The 15,904-nt window shown below is 39.8% G+C and overlaps 1 protein-coding gene across 1 annotated transcript in view; it reads right to left on the bottom strand.

The window, feature by feature from the left end:
* The window catches only part of cog5 (component of oligomeric golgi complex 5), a 124,572-nt gene extending 108,803 nt beyond the window's left edge, over positions 1–15,769 (bottom strand). The window contains exons 1-5 of the mRNA XM_048554284.2: positions 15,645–15,769; positions 14,239–14,378; positions 11,655–11,712; positions 6,838–6,892; positions 5,414–5,483 (exon numbers count right to left, since the gene is read on the bottom strand). Of these exons, the coding sequence (XP_048410241.1) occupies positions 5,414–5,483; positions 6,838–6,892; positions 11,655–11,712; positions 14,239–14,378; positions 15,645–15,732 (411 nt within the window). The 5' untranslated portion in view covers positions 15,733–15,769. The remainder of the gene's footprint in view (positions 1–5,413; positions 5,484–6,837; positions 6,893–11,654; positions 11,713–14,238; positions 14,379–15,644) is intronic.
* Between the last annotated feature and the right edge of the window lie 135 nt (positions 15,770–15,904).

Raw genomic sequence — 15,904 nt, 5'->3', positions numbered from 1 at the left:
CAAAGAAACGGGTTCCAATTCATGGAGCACTGGCACCAGCTCTGAATAAGAAGGGAGCTGGTCCATTGGGAAGATCTTCACTTGAACCATGCTGGGTCCCGGATCCTGGAAGATGTATAACAACGGTGAGTAGGTAGGGGCTTAAACAAATTCATGGGGTTAGGGGCTTCAACTTGAAGCAAGTTTAACAAATCAGAAAGAAGCAGAGAGCAAAGATGCAGGACAACAATGGAACCATAATCACAATATGACAGGAAGGGGGAAAAATAGACATGAAAAAGTGTGCAGCAGAAATTACAACCTGACTAAATAAATATGGTCAAAGTTGAAGGCTCTTTATCTGAATGCACAGTATTGTAACAGGATAGATAAGTCGAGGGCACAAATAGAAATAAATAAATGACTTGATGGTTATTACAGTGACATAGGTGTAAAGGGACCCGGATTGGAAACTTCATATCCAAGGGTATTTGATGCACCACAAGAATAGGCAAAAAGAAAAAGATAATGAGGAAGCTTTATTGATAAAGGAATCAGTGTGTGGGGAGTAGTGTCCCAAGTAGATTGTGATGTGAACTCAGGTGGGGTGGAAAGAAGTTGTGATTGGAAGTCATCTCCAAGTCCCTAGAAAAATAAAACAAAGTATAAACTGGAAAATAACTGAGATGCATGATAAAGGCACTACAATTGTCGTGGGTAATTTTAATCTGCATATGGACAGGACCGATCAGATCAAGAGGGGTAATATTGGAGATAAATTTGAGTGCAACTGAGATTCAAGGGCAATATATTGCATGAACTAGTCAGGTACAGGCAATTTTAGATTTGCTAACTTTATAGAAATTTGATTTGTACAGTACAACAAGAATTCTTGTAATTAAGTGTCTTCTAACATGTAGCAAACAACTGGTAAAATTTCAAGTTCAGTTTGAGGAATAACAAATTGGGGTCCTCAAATTAAAGAAGGGCAAATGTATAGACATAAAGAAGGAGTTATATGAAGTGAGCTGGGAAAGTAGATTAAGAGGAAGGTCAGTAGATAAGCAATAGTTGCCATTTACCAATATATTTCATAAGAATCAGCAAACATTTATTCCAGTCGAAAAGGAAGACAAATTGAGAAGGTTGAAACACCTGTGGTTAACAAAGATGGCTGAGGAGAATTTTGAAAAATTAAAGCATACAAAACAGCAAAAATTAGTGGTAGGCCTCAGGATTCGGAATTTGTTTCAGGAACCAGTAAAAGATGACTACAAAAGTTAGTACTGAGAGAAAACGGTTTATGAAGGTAAATTGGCAAGAAATATAAAACAAACCGCAAAAGCTTTTACAGGTACACTGGAAGAAATACAGCAGCTAAACTGTATGGGATACTTGAAAGATGCCACTGCGAAATTGATAATGGGCAACAGAGAAATGGCAAATAATTTATAACCAATATTTTGCATGCATCTTCATGGCAGAGGACACTGTAAACATCCCAAAGATATTAATCAGCAAGCTGCTATAGGTAGAAAAGAATATGCAACTGTCTCTATTGTGAGGGACAAAATATTTGACAACTTATTAGGACTGAAAGCAAATTAGACTGCATGATTCAAAAGGTCTGCGTCCAAGAGTCTCAAAAGGAAGTGCTTGCAAAGATGCTAGACACATTAGTTGAAACATTACACAACAAGTCGACTGGAAAATCACTACTGTGATGCCCCTATTAGAGAAAAGTGGGAGACAGAAAACAGTAACCTATAGGCTAGTTAGGGCAAAAATCTGATATTGGAAAAATGCTAGAGTCCATTATTAAGGGTGAAATAGCAGATCACTTCAAAAAGCTTCATGCAATTAAATACAGCCAACGTGGTTTTTTTGAAATGTAAATCATGTTCGACAAACTTGCCAGAATTCCTTGAAGATATTGCAAGCAGAGTTGACTAAACATAGCGAGGGTGGGTGGGGGGGGGGGGGAAAAGAGGTGGTGGAATGGTAGATTTAGTATAGTTGGATTTTCAAGGCATTTATTAAAGTGTAGCAAATTAAAAGTTATTGCACAAGAAATGAGCTCACTGTATTGGAGACAACGTAATAATCACAGATTAAGGATTGGTTAACGCACAGAAGATTGTCAGGATTCATGGGGTTTCTTTTCAGGTTGGAAACATATAATTAGTGGAGTGTCCTAACGGTCCGTTCTTGTGGCTCAATTACTTATTGTAACAGCTTGGAGATGCAGGACAGAGTGTGATGTGCCTAAATTACTGACAATACTGAAGTAGGCGGAGAGGGGTGCATGTTGTGATGAGGATGTAAGGAATCTGCAAGGGGATATTGATTAGGTGAGTGAGTGGGCAAAAACTTGGCAGTTGAAGCTGAATGTAGGAAAGTGAGAGGCCACGCATTTTGACAGGAAGAATCAAAAGCAAGCTAAATTTAAATGGAGAAAAAAATCCGCAAAGTAAAATGCAGCACTCGGGGAATCTGAGTGTTCCTCCACATGAAACAAAAAATTAGCAAGCATGTGAAGCAAGTAATTAAACAAAACAAATTTCAGCCTTTATTGCCAGGTGTTGGAGTGTGAAAATGATGGAGGCTTATTACGCCTGATGCAGGTCGTTGGTGAGCTTCATCAGGAGTTCTGTGTTTTAATCTCCATTTTGACAAAAAATTTACTAGCATTGGAGGCAGTTCAAGAAATTTACAAGGTAGACTCATAATTGGGTTGATCTATCAAAAACAGCTAAACTAGGGTTAGGTCAAAATCACAAGACACCAGGTTATAGTCCAACAGGTTTAACTGAAAACATTAGCCTTCAGAGCATTGCTCCTTCAACAGGTTGGACCGTGTCCAACCCAGTCTAACACCAGCACTTCCACATCATGGAACCGGGGGTGATCTTATTGAAACGCACAAGATTCTAAGGGATATTGAAATACGAGGAATTCTGAGAGACTCAAAATGAGGTCAATTCTACGAATGACAGAATCCCAAACAAGCAGACACCCATTTACAAAATAACAGGATATTAATTTAAACTGAAATACAAAGGTGTGTCTCCCTGTGGGCAATGAATGTTGGGAATTCCTTTTCACGGATTTATGAAGGATAGTCAACAGGAGTATTTAAAAGATGAGGTACTTGAAATATCGGGGAGTTGAGGGCCATGAGGAACTGGTAGAAAAAGAGAGTAGATGAGATAATAAAATGTGAGGCTGGATGAACACAGCAGGCCCAGCAGCATCTCAGGAGCACAAAAGCTGACGTTTCGGGCCTAGATCCTTCATCAGAGTGGGGGATGGGGTGAGAGTTCTGGAATAAATAGGGAGAGGGAGGGAGGCGGACCGAAGATGGAGAGAAAAGAAGATAGGTTGAGAGGAGAGTATAGGTGGGGAGGTAGGGAGGGGATAGGTCAGTCCAGGGGAGATGGACAGGTCAAGGAGGTGGGATGAGGTTAGTAGGTAGGAGATAGAGGTGCAACTTGGGGCAGGAGGAAGGGACGGGTGAGACGAAGAACAGGTTAGGGAGGCAGAGACAGGCTGGACTGGTTTTGGGATGCAGTGGGGGGAGAGGATGAACTGGGCTGGTTTTGGGATGCAGTGGGGGAAGGGGAGATTTTGAAGCTGGTGAAGTCCACATTGATACCATTGGGCTGCAGGGTTCCCAAGCGGAATATGAGTTGCTGTTCCTGCAACCTTCGGGTGGCATCATTGTGGCACCGCAGGAGGCCCATGATGGACATGTCATCTAAAGAATTTCTAAAGAATCTAAAGAAGTTCCCATTATCACAGAGAGTAGATGAGACCTGGGTAGATCAGCCATGATCACATAAAGTGGTGAGGCAGGCTGGAACATCCTACTTCCACCCATATTTCTTGATGCAAATAGATTGGAGTTGTATTTAATAAATTATGTGCATAGTCTAACTCCTGAGTAACTATTAGACTGTCACTATATCTGCCTCACACATCCCCAGCTATACTACCACCAGACCATATATGATCCCCAGATCCTAACTTTACGCACCGAGATAATGTAACTCTCCAGACATTCTGCACTCTGCAGCCAATCCCCAGCACTCTGTTGCCACTGGATCCTAAGCAGCCAACCCCTCAATCCCAATTTTTCCAATCTAGTTTCATATAACAGATGATTCTCAAAGCAGAACCATCCTTGTAAATCTCTTCTATACTCTCTCTAATGCATTGAAGTGTAGCACTGAGTATGTTACATAACACCCCAGTTAAAATTTAACTTGCAATTTAGTATTGTACACAGGTTTAACAAAACATCCCCGCTCTTATATTTATGCTGCTATGAATAAATTTTTGTAATCTGTACATGAACCACTCTTTCCCGTCCTGTCACCTTTAAAAAGGTTTATGCAGACACTTGCAGGTCTCTCTGCTCCTGCACCCTCTTTTGACTATTACACTGTATTTTATAGCTTCCACTCATTCCTATGACAATGAACATTGTGCTTAAGTGTCAAGTGAACTTCATCCAACACCTGTCCACCCACTTCACTAACTTGTCAATGTTCTTTCGAAGATCTACTATTCCTGCTCTACTTTTAATATTTCTATGCTTTTTACATTATCCTCACAGATAATTATGTCTCCAAATGTTGTCAACATTTGTAGATTTTGAAACCGTTCCGAACTCCAATATCTAGAACACATCGGAAAAAAAAACTCCCAATATTGACCTGTATGGAAACCCACTATAAACTTTTAAACCTCAAAAATACTCATTAACCACACTATTTCCTATTCCTCAGCCAATCTAGAATCTGTTTCTACTGACCCTTTTACACCATGAGCTATAACCTACTGCTGTTCAACCAGATTACTGAGTCTGGAATTACAGGTAGGCCAGACCAGGCAAGAATAGCAAATTACCTTCCTTAAAAAGGACATTAGCGAACCATACAGTTATTATGACTATCCACGATAATATAATCATGACCGTTGCAGACTCCAGTTTTATACTCCAGATATATTAAATGAATTTGAAATTCAGCAGCTGGGATTTAAATCTATGTCCCCAGAGCATGACAGTTGAATTACCAGCCCAGTGACATTGCAACTAAGCTGTCTTCCCACGTTAAATTTCTAATTTACCAGAGCCCACTCAGTCCTCCTGGTTACTCAGTGTAATTCATCCAATGAGTACTTAATATTTTCTACCCATCACCAAGTATCAAATCCACTTTTGAGTATGCACCCTGAAACCTGCAGCTTTTAGTATAACTAACAGATTTCTTTTGGATAAACAAAGGACTGTTGATGCTGCAAATCTGAAACGACAACAGAAATTGCTGGAAAAACTCAGTGAGTCTGGCAGCTTCTGTGGAAGAAAAAGCATAAAGTGAGCTATCTAATGTGCATTACTGATGTACAGCTGTACATCAAAATAGTATACCTGTAATCTGGCCAACTGTGCTGTACGAGCAACAATCTTGTTATAGGGGTCAACAATTTTTCCTCTGATCCTGTTGAAAAGAGACCAAAAAAAAGCAGAAATAGCCAACAGCCAAATAATCATTTTCAACAGGAGGTATTGTGCACAACTGAAGATTATAAATTATGAAGTTGATTACATTCTAGGAGCATAGGCTTCATTTGCCGATTTTAAAAATGCAATTAATCCTCAGGTTTAAAATGTTTTAGCAACATTATAAGCTTCCACCTTTAATCTAATGTCATCTTTATGTTCTTGTAAGCCACCGCAAATAAATTTTCCAATCGAGTTTTATTTAAGAAAATATACATTATTTGAACATTAATTTTTAAATCTCTGTTATTGCTCATCTCCCATGTGTTTTAACCTCATTTTCCAAATGCCTTAACCAACTCATTCCTTATGAACATGTAGTTTGTTTTGTTCAGATTTCAGATTCTAGTACTCAGTCCCAAACATTATATATCATTCTCAAATTTATGACATTCTCTGGTAAAGATTCTATTTTACAAAATTGGAAATTAACCTTCTCTCATTACGCAAAACCAGTTTTAAAAAAGTCTGTTCCCTGGCTGGTTCCTTACTCCTTGAAGTCACTTTGTATACATTACGAACTATTCATCCAAGTGGCTACTGCAAATCTAGTTATCCAGTTGATAGAAAAATTAATTCCACCATAATTACTCCATTGTTCCATATTCTTTGATATCGTTAACAAACACAATGCAGTTAAACATCATGCTTATGATTTTTGCAAGTCACATGCAAATTATCAGAACACTGCTTTCTATTTTAATCACTTGCCACTTTATAACTATTGTTATAGTTTCCATTATTGCACTTTCCTCAAATTTAGAATGTTAATGGGTGATCTGATCGAAGTCTTCAAGATATTAACAGGAAAAAACAGGCTAGATAATGATAAATTCCTACCACTGTTCAGGGATTTTTGAATTCTATAGCATTGAGAGAGAATTAGAGCCAGACCATTCAGCAGAGATGTTACAAAGCACTCCTACACAAAGGGTGATGGATGTTTGGAACTCTCTTCTACAAATGGCATGGATGCTGGATTAGTTGTTAATTTTAAATCTGAGATAGTCTTATTTTGTTAGGCAATAGTATTAAATGGGATATAAGCCAAAGGTATATGGAATTATACCAGAGATCAGCCACAATCTCACTGATTAGTGGAACAGGCCTGACTTGCTGAATGGCCTATTCCTGTTCCTATGCTCCTATTATAGACTCCAAATGTTGCGTTGTCATCGCGGACAACTGTTCAGTGAATCAGATGCAGTGAGACGTCTGGTACGATTATTTTACATGCACAAGGAGACTTTGCAGTAGTGTATTATAGTTAAATTGCAAAACTAGCTCTCTACCTGTCAACAGTGCTCTGAAGCGCAGCAATCCGGGTCTGCATCATCTGAAGGACACCTAAAATACATGACAATCAACTTATTTAACAGCATACAAACAAAGATTTTAATTTTCCTAAAACATTGTTTTAAGTTCTTTTAGACACAGTAACAGAAGTAAATGATTAAACCCTTCAAAATATTGCATTGTTCAATGTGATGCAAGACTGAAGTGACCCTTGTGTTTTTTCACACCCACCTGGAATCATGCCTGATTTTAGAGACCTGCTGAGTACGTTGTCAGCTCATTTTTTGGATTACTAGGTTCCCTACTTCTGTTGTCATTCCAAGATTCTTTTCTTTAGACAAAGGGACATCCTAAGCCCTGGGATCTGCTACTTCGGCAACCTGTGCAAGATAAGGTGTCTGCCTTAGGGCTAGAGTGCCAAGCAGATCCCAGCAAAAGATGGGGAGGAGAATGGTATGTATTGTTGCCACCACACTCAGGAGCGTTTCAGAACATCAGTAGCAATAACATCATGTACAGAAAAAAGCAGGAACTTTAGTTAGAGGCATGCCTGCAGATTTGATCACAATGTTCGAATACATAACTTTTAACTTAATATTACATCGTCATGACCAGTTGGGGTAATGCAGTGGAAATCAAGCCCAAATATTGCCAAAGCCATTACAAAATGTGAAAAAATTTTAGTCAGAATATCCAAGAACCCAGTTTAGCTGACTGCTTTCTTTTAACCTGAGTTTGTCAGTCACTGGTTCTCTGTACTTTAGAAAATAACTGCTCATGGTCTCATTTGTGAATATGAACGGCAAACAAAACTTCACCACTTAAATGAAACTATTTCTTAAATCCCTACCTTCACAGACAGAAAGGCAGATGAGACATGAATGTTAGGAAAAAGATGCAAAAAAGGCAAACAGTTCAATTGCCCCACAGGATTTGATGAGTGGTTTTGTTTCAGTTCCTTTTAGGTCTTCAATGAGATGAGGTTGTTTGCACGCCAATGTTGTATGTTGTTCACTGGTTAAGAATATTCCCCTTTCAGAGCAAGGTTTCTTTTCTCCTTTCAACAAGGAAATTTCAGAGAAAGAAGAGAGTGGGGGGCCATCACTCGAGATTTTCTGGGACTTTCACAGAAAGAGGCCAACACAGTGAATGATATCCTACACCTTCACTTTGCAACTAGATGTTTCTCCTGCCCATAACCAATGATCACCTGGTCAAAATTTATGGTTTTAGTTCATAGTCCCAAACAAAGGAAAGAAAATTATGCAGCCTTTACAATATGGGGCAACACCTTTGAATGTGCAATGCCCTAGTGGCATTACTGCTAGATTATTAATCCAGAGACATAGGTCCCAAGAACATTGTGCTCCTGAGATGCTGCTTGGCCTGCTGTGTTCATCCAGCCTCACATTTTATTATCTTGGAATCTCCAGCATCTGCAGTTCCCATTATCTCCCAAGAACATTGCCTGGGTTCTGGAATTAACAGTCTAATGATGACCATCGGACTCTTATCAGAAAGACCCAGTTGGATAATTTAATGGGCTTTAAGGAAGGAAACAGCTATCCTTAGGTAATCTGGCCAATGCGTAATTCCAGGCCCACAGCAATGCTGTTGACTCTGAATTGCTTCAGTGATAATGGGAACTGCAGATGCTGGAGAATCCAAGAATAACAAAGTGTGGAGCCGGTTGAAACCTTACGTCAGCTTTTGTGCTCCTGGGATGCTACTTGGCCTCCTGTGTTCATCCAGCTCCACACTTTGTTATCTTTGACTCTTAATTGCTCACTGAAACAGCCTAGTAAACCATTCAGTTGTATCCGATGCTAGGAAGGAGGAAAGAAATTAAAAACGGACAGACCATCGGACGCTGACGTAGGCATTAGATACAATAAGGACAAAAAGGGCGCCACAAAATTCTCTTTATAAAAATCTGAGGGCTAGTGTCAAAATTGTCAGAGTTTTCTCACAGGCTAATCAAGAAGCAGCCTGACCCAGTTAGAATCATATCTCACAATGTCCCATCACCATCCTTGGAGGTGTCCTGCCTCAGCAGAACCAGCAGCAGAGTGGAACAGTGAGGACTGAGTTGTCCTAGGAGTCCTCAACATTGGTAAACAGACACCATAAAATCTCATGGTAATAAGGCAAACATGGGCAAAGAAACCCCCTGCTGATTGTCACATACTACCCTCCCTCAGCTGATAAATCAATACTCCACGTGCAGCCACACTTGAAGGAAGCACTAAGGGTGCCAACGACAAAGAATGTTCTCTGGGTGGGGAATGTCAAATGTTCACCACCAAGAATGATTCTGCAGCAGTACCATTGATCCATCCAGTGTAGTACTACAGGACACTGCGGCTAGACTGGGTCTGCAACAGGTAGTGAGGAAATGAAGAAAAAGGGAATTACATATTTGACTTCATCTTCACCTATTTGCCTGCCACAGATGCATCTGTGGATGTCAGTATCCTTAAGAGCGACCACTGCAGAATCCTCATGGTGACAACGTCCTGCCTTCACATTCATTATATCTTTAATCACGTTCTGTGGAGCTGACTGTTTTAGATTTTGAACAGATCTAGCAACTCAAGACTTGGGTCCCAATCATCACATGGATGCCAGTCTTTAGCCAATTTGATTCACTCCATATAATGTCAAGAAGTGGTTGGAGACACTGGATACTGCAAAAGCTATGATGAAATTCCTGCAATAGTATTGAAGACATGCACCAAAACCTACTATACCCCCAGGCCAAACTGTTCAAGAACAGCTACAACATTGGCATCTACCTGACAACTTGGAAAATTGTTCAGAATTTGTCATGTAGACAAAATGCAGGACTAATCAACATGCCCAATTATGGCCCCATCGGTCTAGTCAATTATCAGAAAAGGTGATAGGAAATGTCATAAACAATGCTATCACTGCTCAGCAATAATCTGCTTACTGACACCAAAACTGGGTTCTACCATGACCAGTCAGTTCCTAACTTCATTACAACCTTGGTTGAAACCAGTCCAAAAGAGCTGAATTTCACAGGTGGTGAAATGAGAGAGTGATTGCACTTGACATCAAGGCTAGATTTGACAAAATGTGACATCAAGGAGCTCTAGCAAAGTCAGGAGTCAACAGGAATTGGGGTGAACTCTCCACTGGTTGGAATCATACCTCGTACATGAGAAGACAGTTAAGATTATTAGAAGTCAATCATTTCATCTCCCAGGACATTTCTACAGGATTCTGTCCTAGGCCCAGCCATCTTCAGCTACTTCAATGATCTTCCTTCCATAAGGTCAGATGTGGGGACGTTCACCAATGATTGCATCATGTTCAACACCTTTCGCAACTCCTCAAATACTTAAACTGTCTGTGTCCTAATGCAACAAGATCTGGATAACGTCCAGGCTTGGACTAACAAGTGATAAATCATATATGCGCCACACAAATACTAGGCAATGACTATTTCACCAGTACCTTAACATTCAATGGCATTACCATCACTGAATCTGCCACTATCAACATCCTTAGGGTTACCATTGATCAGAATCTGAACTGGAATGGCCATTAAACACAGGTTTGTAGAAGAGCAGATCAGAGGTAGGAATACTGCAGTGAGTAACTTACCTCCTGATTTCCCAAACCTGTCCACCATCCACAAGGCATAAGTCAGGGGTGTAATGGAATACTCCCCAGTTGCCTGGATAGTTACAGATCCAATGACATTCTAGAGGCTCTAAAAAAAAGTTGTCATAGTCTTACCAGGCTGAGAGAGATGACTGATGGTGGTTTGACCTTCACAGTGACCATCCCCAGATAACATGAGAAGTTGCAAAGCGGCATGTGTACTATCCAGAAGATGCACTACAGAAAGTCAAAGATTCTTAGCCAGCATCTCCTATGGCCAAAACCACAACAATTTAGAAGGAAAAGGAGAGCAGGCACATGGGAACACCATCATCTTCAAGTTCTCCTCCAACCCACTCTGACTTGGAAATATACATTGCTCTTTCAGTGCGCTGGAATTGCCCCAACAACAGTGTTGTGGATCTACCTATAGCATATGGACTGCCATGATTCAAGTAGGCAGCTCACTTTCCACCTTCTCAAGGGCAAGTTCAGATCAACAATAAACACTGATCCAGCCAGTAACACCCACATCTCACAAGTAAATGTTAAAAAAAAATTAATCTTACTATGGTGGTGTCATCTATAGCTAAGGATGTTAATATGGTTTTGTTCCAACATTTATTATGTGAGGATGTTCAGGTCCAACAGTCTAAGAAAGGTAAAAAGAAATGAGAAACCATTCTCTTTGCCTCCTGAACACCAATCTCCCAAGCCACCAAATCAGTCTTCCTCTCTCCTCAACTTCTAGATCCTCAATATCAGAAGCTTCCTTGTAATCTACCACCATCAACCATCCATCTGACCAGCAGTTCACAGCTTTCATGAAATTGATATCTTTATCCAAGTTTCATGACACTAAAAAAAAGGCACCCTTTGCCCCATGAGAAAGCCATGAAAGCATTCCATCTCAGCAACATAATTGTTTCTTTGCCACTATGCATATTAAATAAGAAGACCTCCATTGCACAAGTGGTTTGCACTTGTTTTCATATACTTTTTGTGTGTTTATGTTGTGAATATTGAAAACTGTTCATAATTGGCAAACTGCAAACATTCATGATTTCACGGCTTGGACCTGCTCTAAATGTTGGAAATTTTGAACTGAGAGGGTGTTTGATTTTTCAGAGTGCCTGGTTGTATAGGGTTTCACTGTACAAAATTTGTTTTTTTAAGCACCCACCTTCCAGTGACTCAATGCCAGTAGCTTGAGCAAGAAGATTTTCATGTCTTGCAACAACCTGCAGAAACAAATAATGTTACAACACAGAGACAGACCACCAAATCAAATGACTCTCCCTATCCCTGTATTTGCGGTGCAGTAAAATTAAAATACCTAATGGCCTTTAAAAATTTACTACCCAGAGCTTTGTAATAACTAGTACCAGAGACTTTGAAAATAACCAATACCAGACACCAGGTTTATAGCTTAAATAAAGATACAACAGTTTTTTAATAATAGTGACTTTACAGAGCAAAGTTAAACAAGGTAATCAAATTAAAGCCAATGATTTAAACCCAATCTTGTGATTCTAGCCACTCCCACTATCAAAGACAGACAAACAGACTTAGTTCTGGGTGATGCCTATTGTTGTTCTACAACGTGCCCTAAATAGGGGAGGTGATGATCTAGTGGCAATACCGCTAGATTATTGATCCAGAAATTCAGCTAATGTTTTGGGGATCTGGGGGCCACTATGGTAGATGGTGTAATTTGGATTTTTTTTTAAAAGAACCTGATTACCATAAAACCACTGCTGATTTCAAGAAAAGCCTATCTGGCGCACTAATGTCCTTCAGGGAAGGAGATCTGCCATCCTCACCTGGTCTGGCCTACATGCAACTCCAGAGACACAGCAATGTGATTGACTGTCAACTGCCTTCTGAAATGGCCTAGCATGCCACTCAGTTGTATTAATTGCTATAAAGTCTCCACAAAGTAATGATACCAGATGGACCATCTGGCATTGACCTCAGCACCAGAAAAGACAACAGCAGAAACAGTTACATGGACCCTGCAAAGCCCTCTGTAATAGCTTCTGGGGGCTAGCGCCAAAATTGGGAGAGGTGTCTCACAAACTAGTCAAGCAATGTCAAAGATAACAAAATGTGAAGCTGGATGAACACAGCAGGCCAAGCAGCATCTTAGGAGCACAAAAGCTAACGTTTCTGGCTTCGACTTTTGTGCTCCTAAGATGCTGCTTAGCCTGCTGTGTTCATCTAGCTTCACACTTTGTTATGTCGCATTCTCCAGTTCCCATTATCTCTCAAGCAATGACAAAGATGGATGAGGAATCAAAGTCCTGGAATTCCCTCTCTAAGGGTATTATGGATCAACCGATAGCACACAGACTGCATTGTTTCAAGACTGCCTTGCTCAAGGGCACTTAGGGATGGGCAATAATTGCGAGCCAGCCCACATCCCACAAATGACCAAAACTAAAGTCACCTTGGCTTTTGCAAATATACTTTTTGCTAGATTTAACACCAATCCTGGCTGACTGTAATTGTGTAAACAAGTTTTCTAACATTTCTGTATGTTCTATCTAATATAGTACTATGATGTCATGCAACAAATCTACACATTCAGGTACTTCAGCTATAACTGTATTCATTAATTGTTGAAACGTAGCGCAGTATTCTTAAATTCAAATAGCATAACTCAAAATTGGTGGAATCCACAAGGTGTGACAAACACAAAGTTCCTTAGTTCCTGCTGTCAATATCTTTTTAACAAATCAATTTTACACAAGAAAGATGAGCAACCAACTCTATCGATGCAATCTTCTAGGCTGGGAATCTGGTATGAATCTGTCTTTGTGATTGCATTTATTTTCCTGTAGTCTGCACATTATCTAAGTGAACAGTTTGGCATAGCTGGTCCATTCCAGAGATTGAGTTTTAAGGCCATATTATCAGCCTAGCTAAAGGAAAGGCTGCTTACCTTATGTCTAACCGCCATATACATTCATCTTTCATGTTGACCATGAGCACTAGGAGTTGATATGTAGCAACTCTCAAGCGCTAATATCATTATGATCGGCATAAATATGCCAAAGTCAATTAAAATTATAAAAATACAGATAAAACAATGTCCACTTAAAAATCCTTCTGCAAGATGAAAGAAACAAAAAAAATTAAAACTCAACACTTTCTAATAGAAGACTAATGTAACCCCTTGACGTCTCTGAGGGGGACATTTGGTCGAGTCATTGTCTTTGCACTTTGGCACCCAGAATCTAGTTCAGGCTACTTCTGCAATTACTTTCCTCTCTAAAAATGAACAATAGAAGGAATACAATATTTGTTTTTATTTTCCCCAAAATAAAACCCTTTTCTAAAGAACCATTAGAGCAGCAACATTAACATTGATTTTCATAGCATGAATCAAAGAGAACAATCTCCTGAATTTCAGAAATAAACTCATAAGCAGAAAGTTTTTTTTATTTCAGCATGAAATAATGCAATTTCCTGAACACTTGACGGATACAAACCGCAAAAGGAGGAGAGCACTGCAGTGACATGGACGACAGTGACAGGGATGCTTTTTACGACAAACTTTTCCATGCTGTTGGGGTTACTAAATATACGGCTTACACTATCATTCTTGTATTCACCATTTCACAGATGAGCTATATTTAGCATGATACAATGCGAGTGAAGCCAACAGTTTCAATGTCATTTCTAGTACAGCTCATTAGTTTTGCCTTGCCTCTTAAAACACTCAGATACAGCACTCACATAGTAACAAGATGTCTTTTTCTTACCTGTATATGAAGTTCTTTATCAAGCTGACTAATTCCTTGGGCAAGTTTTGCTAATTGTTCAACTATAACTGCTTGATGAATGGATTGAGCAGTATAGGTCTTCACATCAAACCCCTCCTTCAAGAAGTCCAAATAACATTCTGAAAAAGGTTAAGTTTTTATAAATATTTCATTAAATCAAAATTAAAATGACATTGGAAACATGTGCATCAACATTGACTTAGGCCAGAGTACCAGTACAACGAGTATACATAGATTGTGAACACAGAATTCTGCCCTTGTGCAATGTGATTCTTCAATAACTTTTCATTGTTTAGTTAATATTGTACACTGTCTATGTCAATTCGATCTTTCATACCTACAAACTGCCATTTCAACCAGGAGAGCAGAGACAAATTGTGGAAACATACGGCAGCAGGGGGGGGGGGGAGAGAAGAGGAGTGGAGGCGGAATGGTGGTGATAGGTGATGGATATCAGGTAACCACTGCCAGTGTCCACCTGAAATATGAAGCAAAAACGTTTAAAACTAAACTATAAAACATCTGAAGGGTGATGTACTTCTAAACAGGAAGACCTTATTTAAGTGTTCTACTTGGCTGTCAGTACATGAATTGTTGAGATACAATACTCTGGGCAGAAGCAAGAAGAACTCCCATGATACATCTTTCCCAAACAGACCTTGTCAACATTGGGTGGAAACACCAACGACGAAACATCAAATGAAAGCAAACGTGGAAAAGTATTTGCGAACATTTCTAATGTTCATAATTAGTACTAGGAATAAACATAGTGATTATAGCAGAGATTTTTTAAGAAGTGTATTTAAAATTTGTAAAAGTTCCCATCCACTAGGTCAATCATAATGATTTCTACAATAACTCAATCTAGCAATCTCAATGTCAACTGAGTAGCAGCTATTTGAAGAAACGGACAATTCTTGCAAACAGTGATATTGTGGGCGTAGATTAAATGCAACACTTCTCACTATAAGTAATATTCAAAATAAGAAGTACTCATTTCCATCATACGTGGATTCCTTCAGGGTTACAGCAATCTTCAGCAAGGGCTGGTCTGATGCCACATAATTATTTGCACTCTTCACCTGCTCCATCTAGGAGCAACTTATAATGCATGATTATACCAAGATAACAAAGTGTGAAGCTAGATGAACACAACAGGCCAAGCGGCATCTTAGGAGCACAAAAGCTGACGTTATACCATTCACTTTGTATAGTATGGTCACACAACTAACATGATTTATAAACATTGGAGCTTCAGCTGAAAGCAAAATGGAGTCCAAAGTGTAAAAGCCAAATGTTCACGCTTTGATGGGTGGACAAGTTACGGTCAACATTCACCGGCCCCGTGACAATGCAGTTTGCTAAATCAGACTGACCACCCTTACCATCCAGAAGCAATTCCTTGACCGAGTCCCGTACGGGGCAACTTCCACTTCCTTCCATGTTGGCGGAGCCTGACAGAGGCTCACGCATGCGGCCTACTAATCTGCTAAGCCGAACGCCGAAAGCAAAGGGTTAACCGTTTGGTTTGAAGCCTGAGGATAAGCGGCCAGGGGACACCGGCAACCAATCACTGGTGAGTTTGCAGGACCGGCAGCCGGCTATTGGTGCGTCTGATACACGAGTCGCCAATCATCGGTAGGTC

This window comes from Stegostoma tigrinum, chromosome 25 (genome assembly GCF_030684315.1).
Source record: "Stegostoma tigrinum isolate sSteTig4 chromosome 25, sSteTig4.hap1, whole genome shotgun sequence".
Classification (NCBI taxonomy): Eukaryota; Metazoa; Chordata; class Chondrichthyes; order Orectolobiformes; family Stegostomatidae; genus Stegostoma; species Stegostoma tigrinum.
The sequence above is the reverse complement of the archived record's forward strand: the minus strand, read 5'-3'. Positions and strand labels throughout refer to the sequence as shown.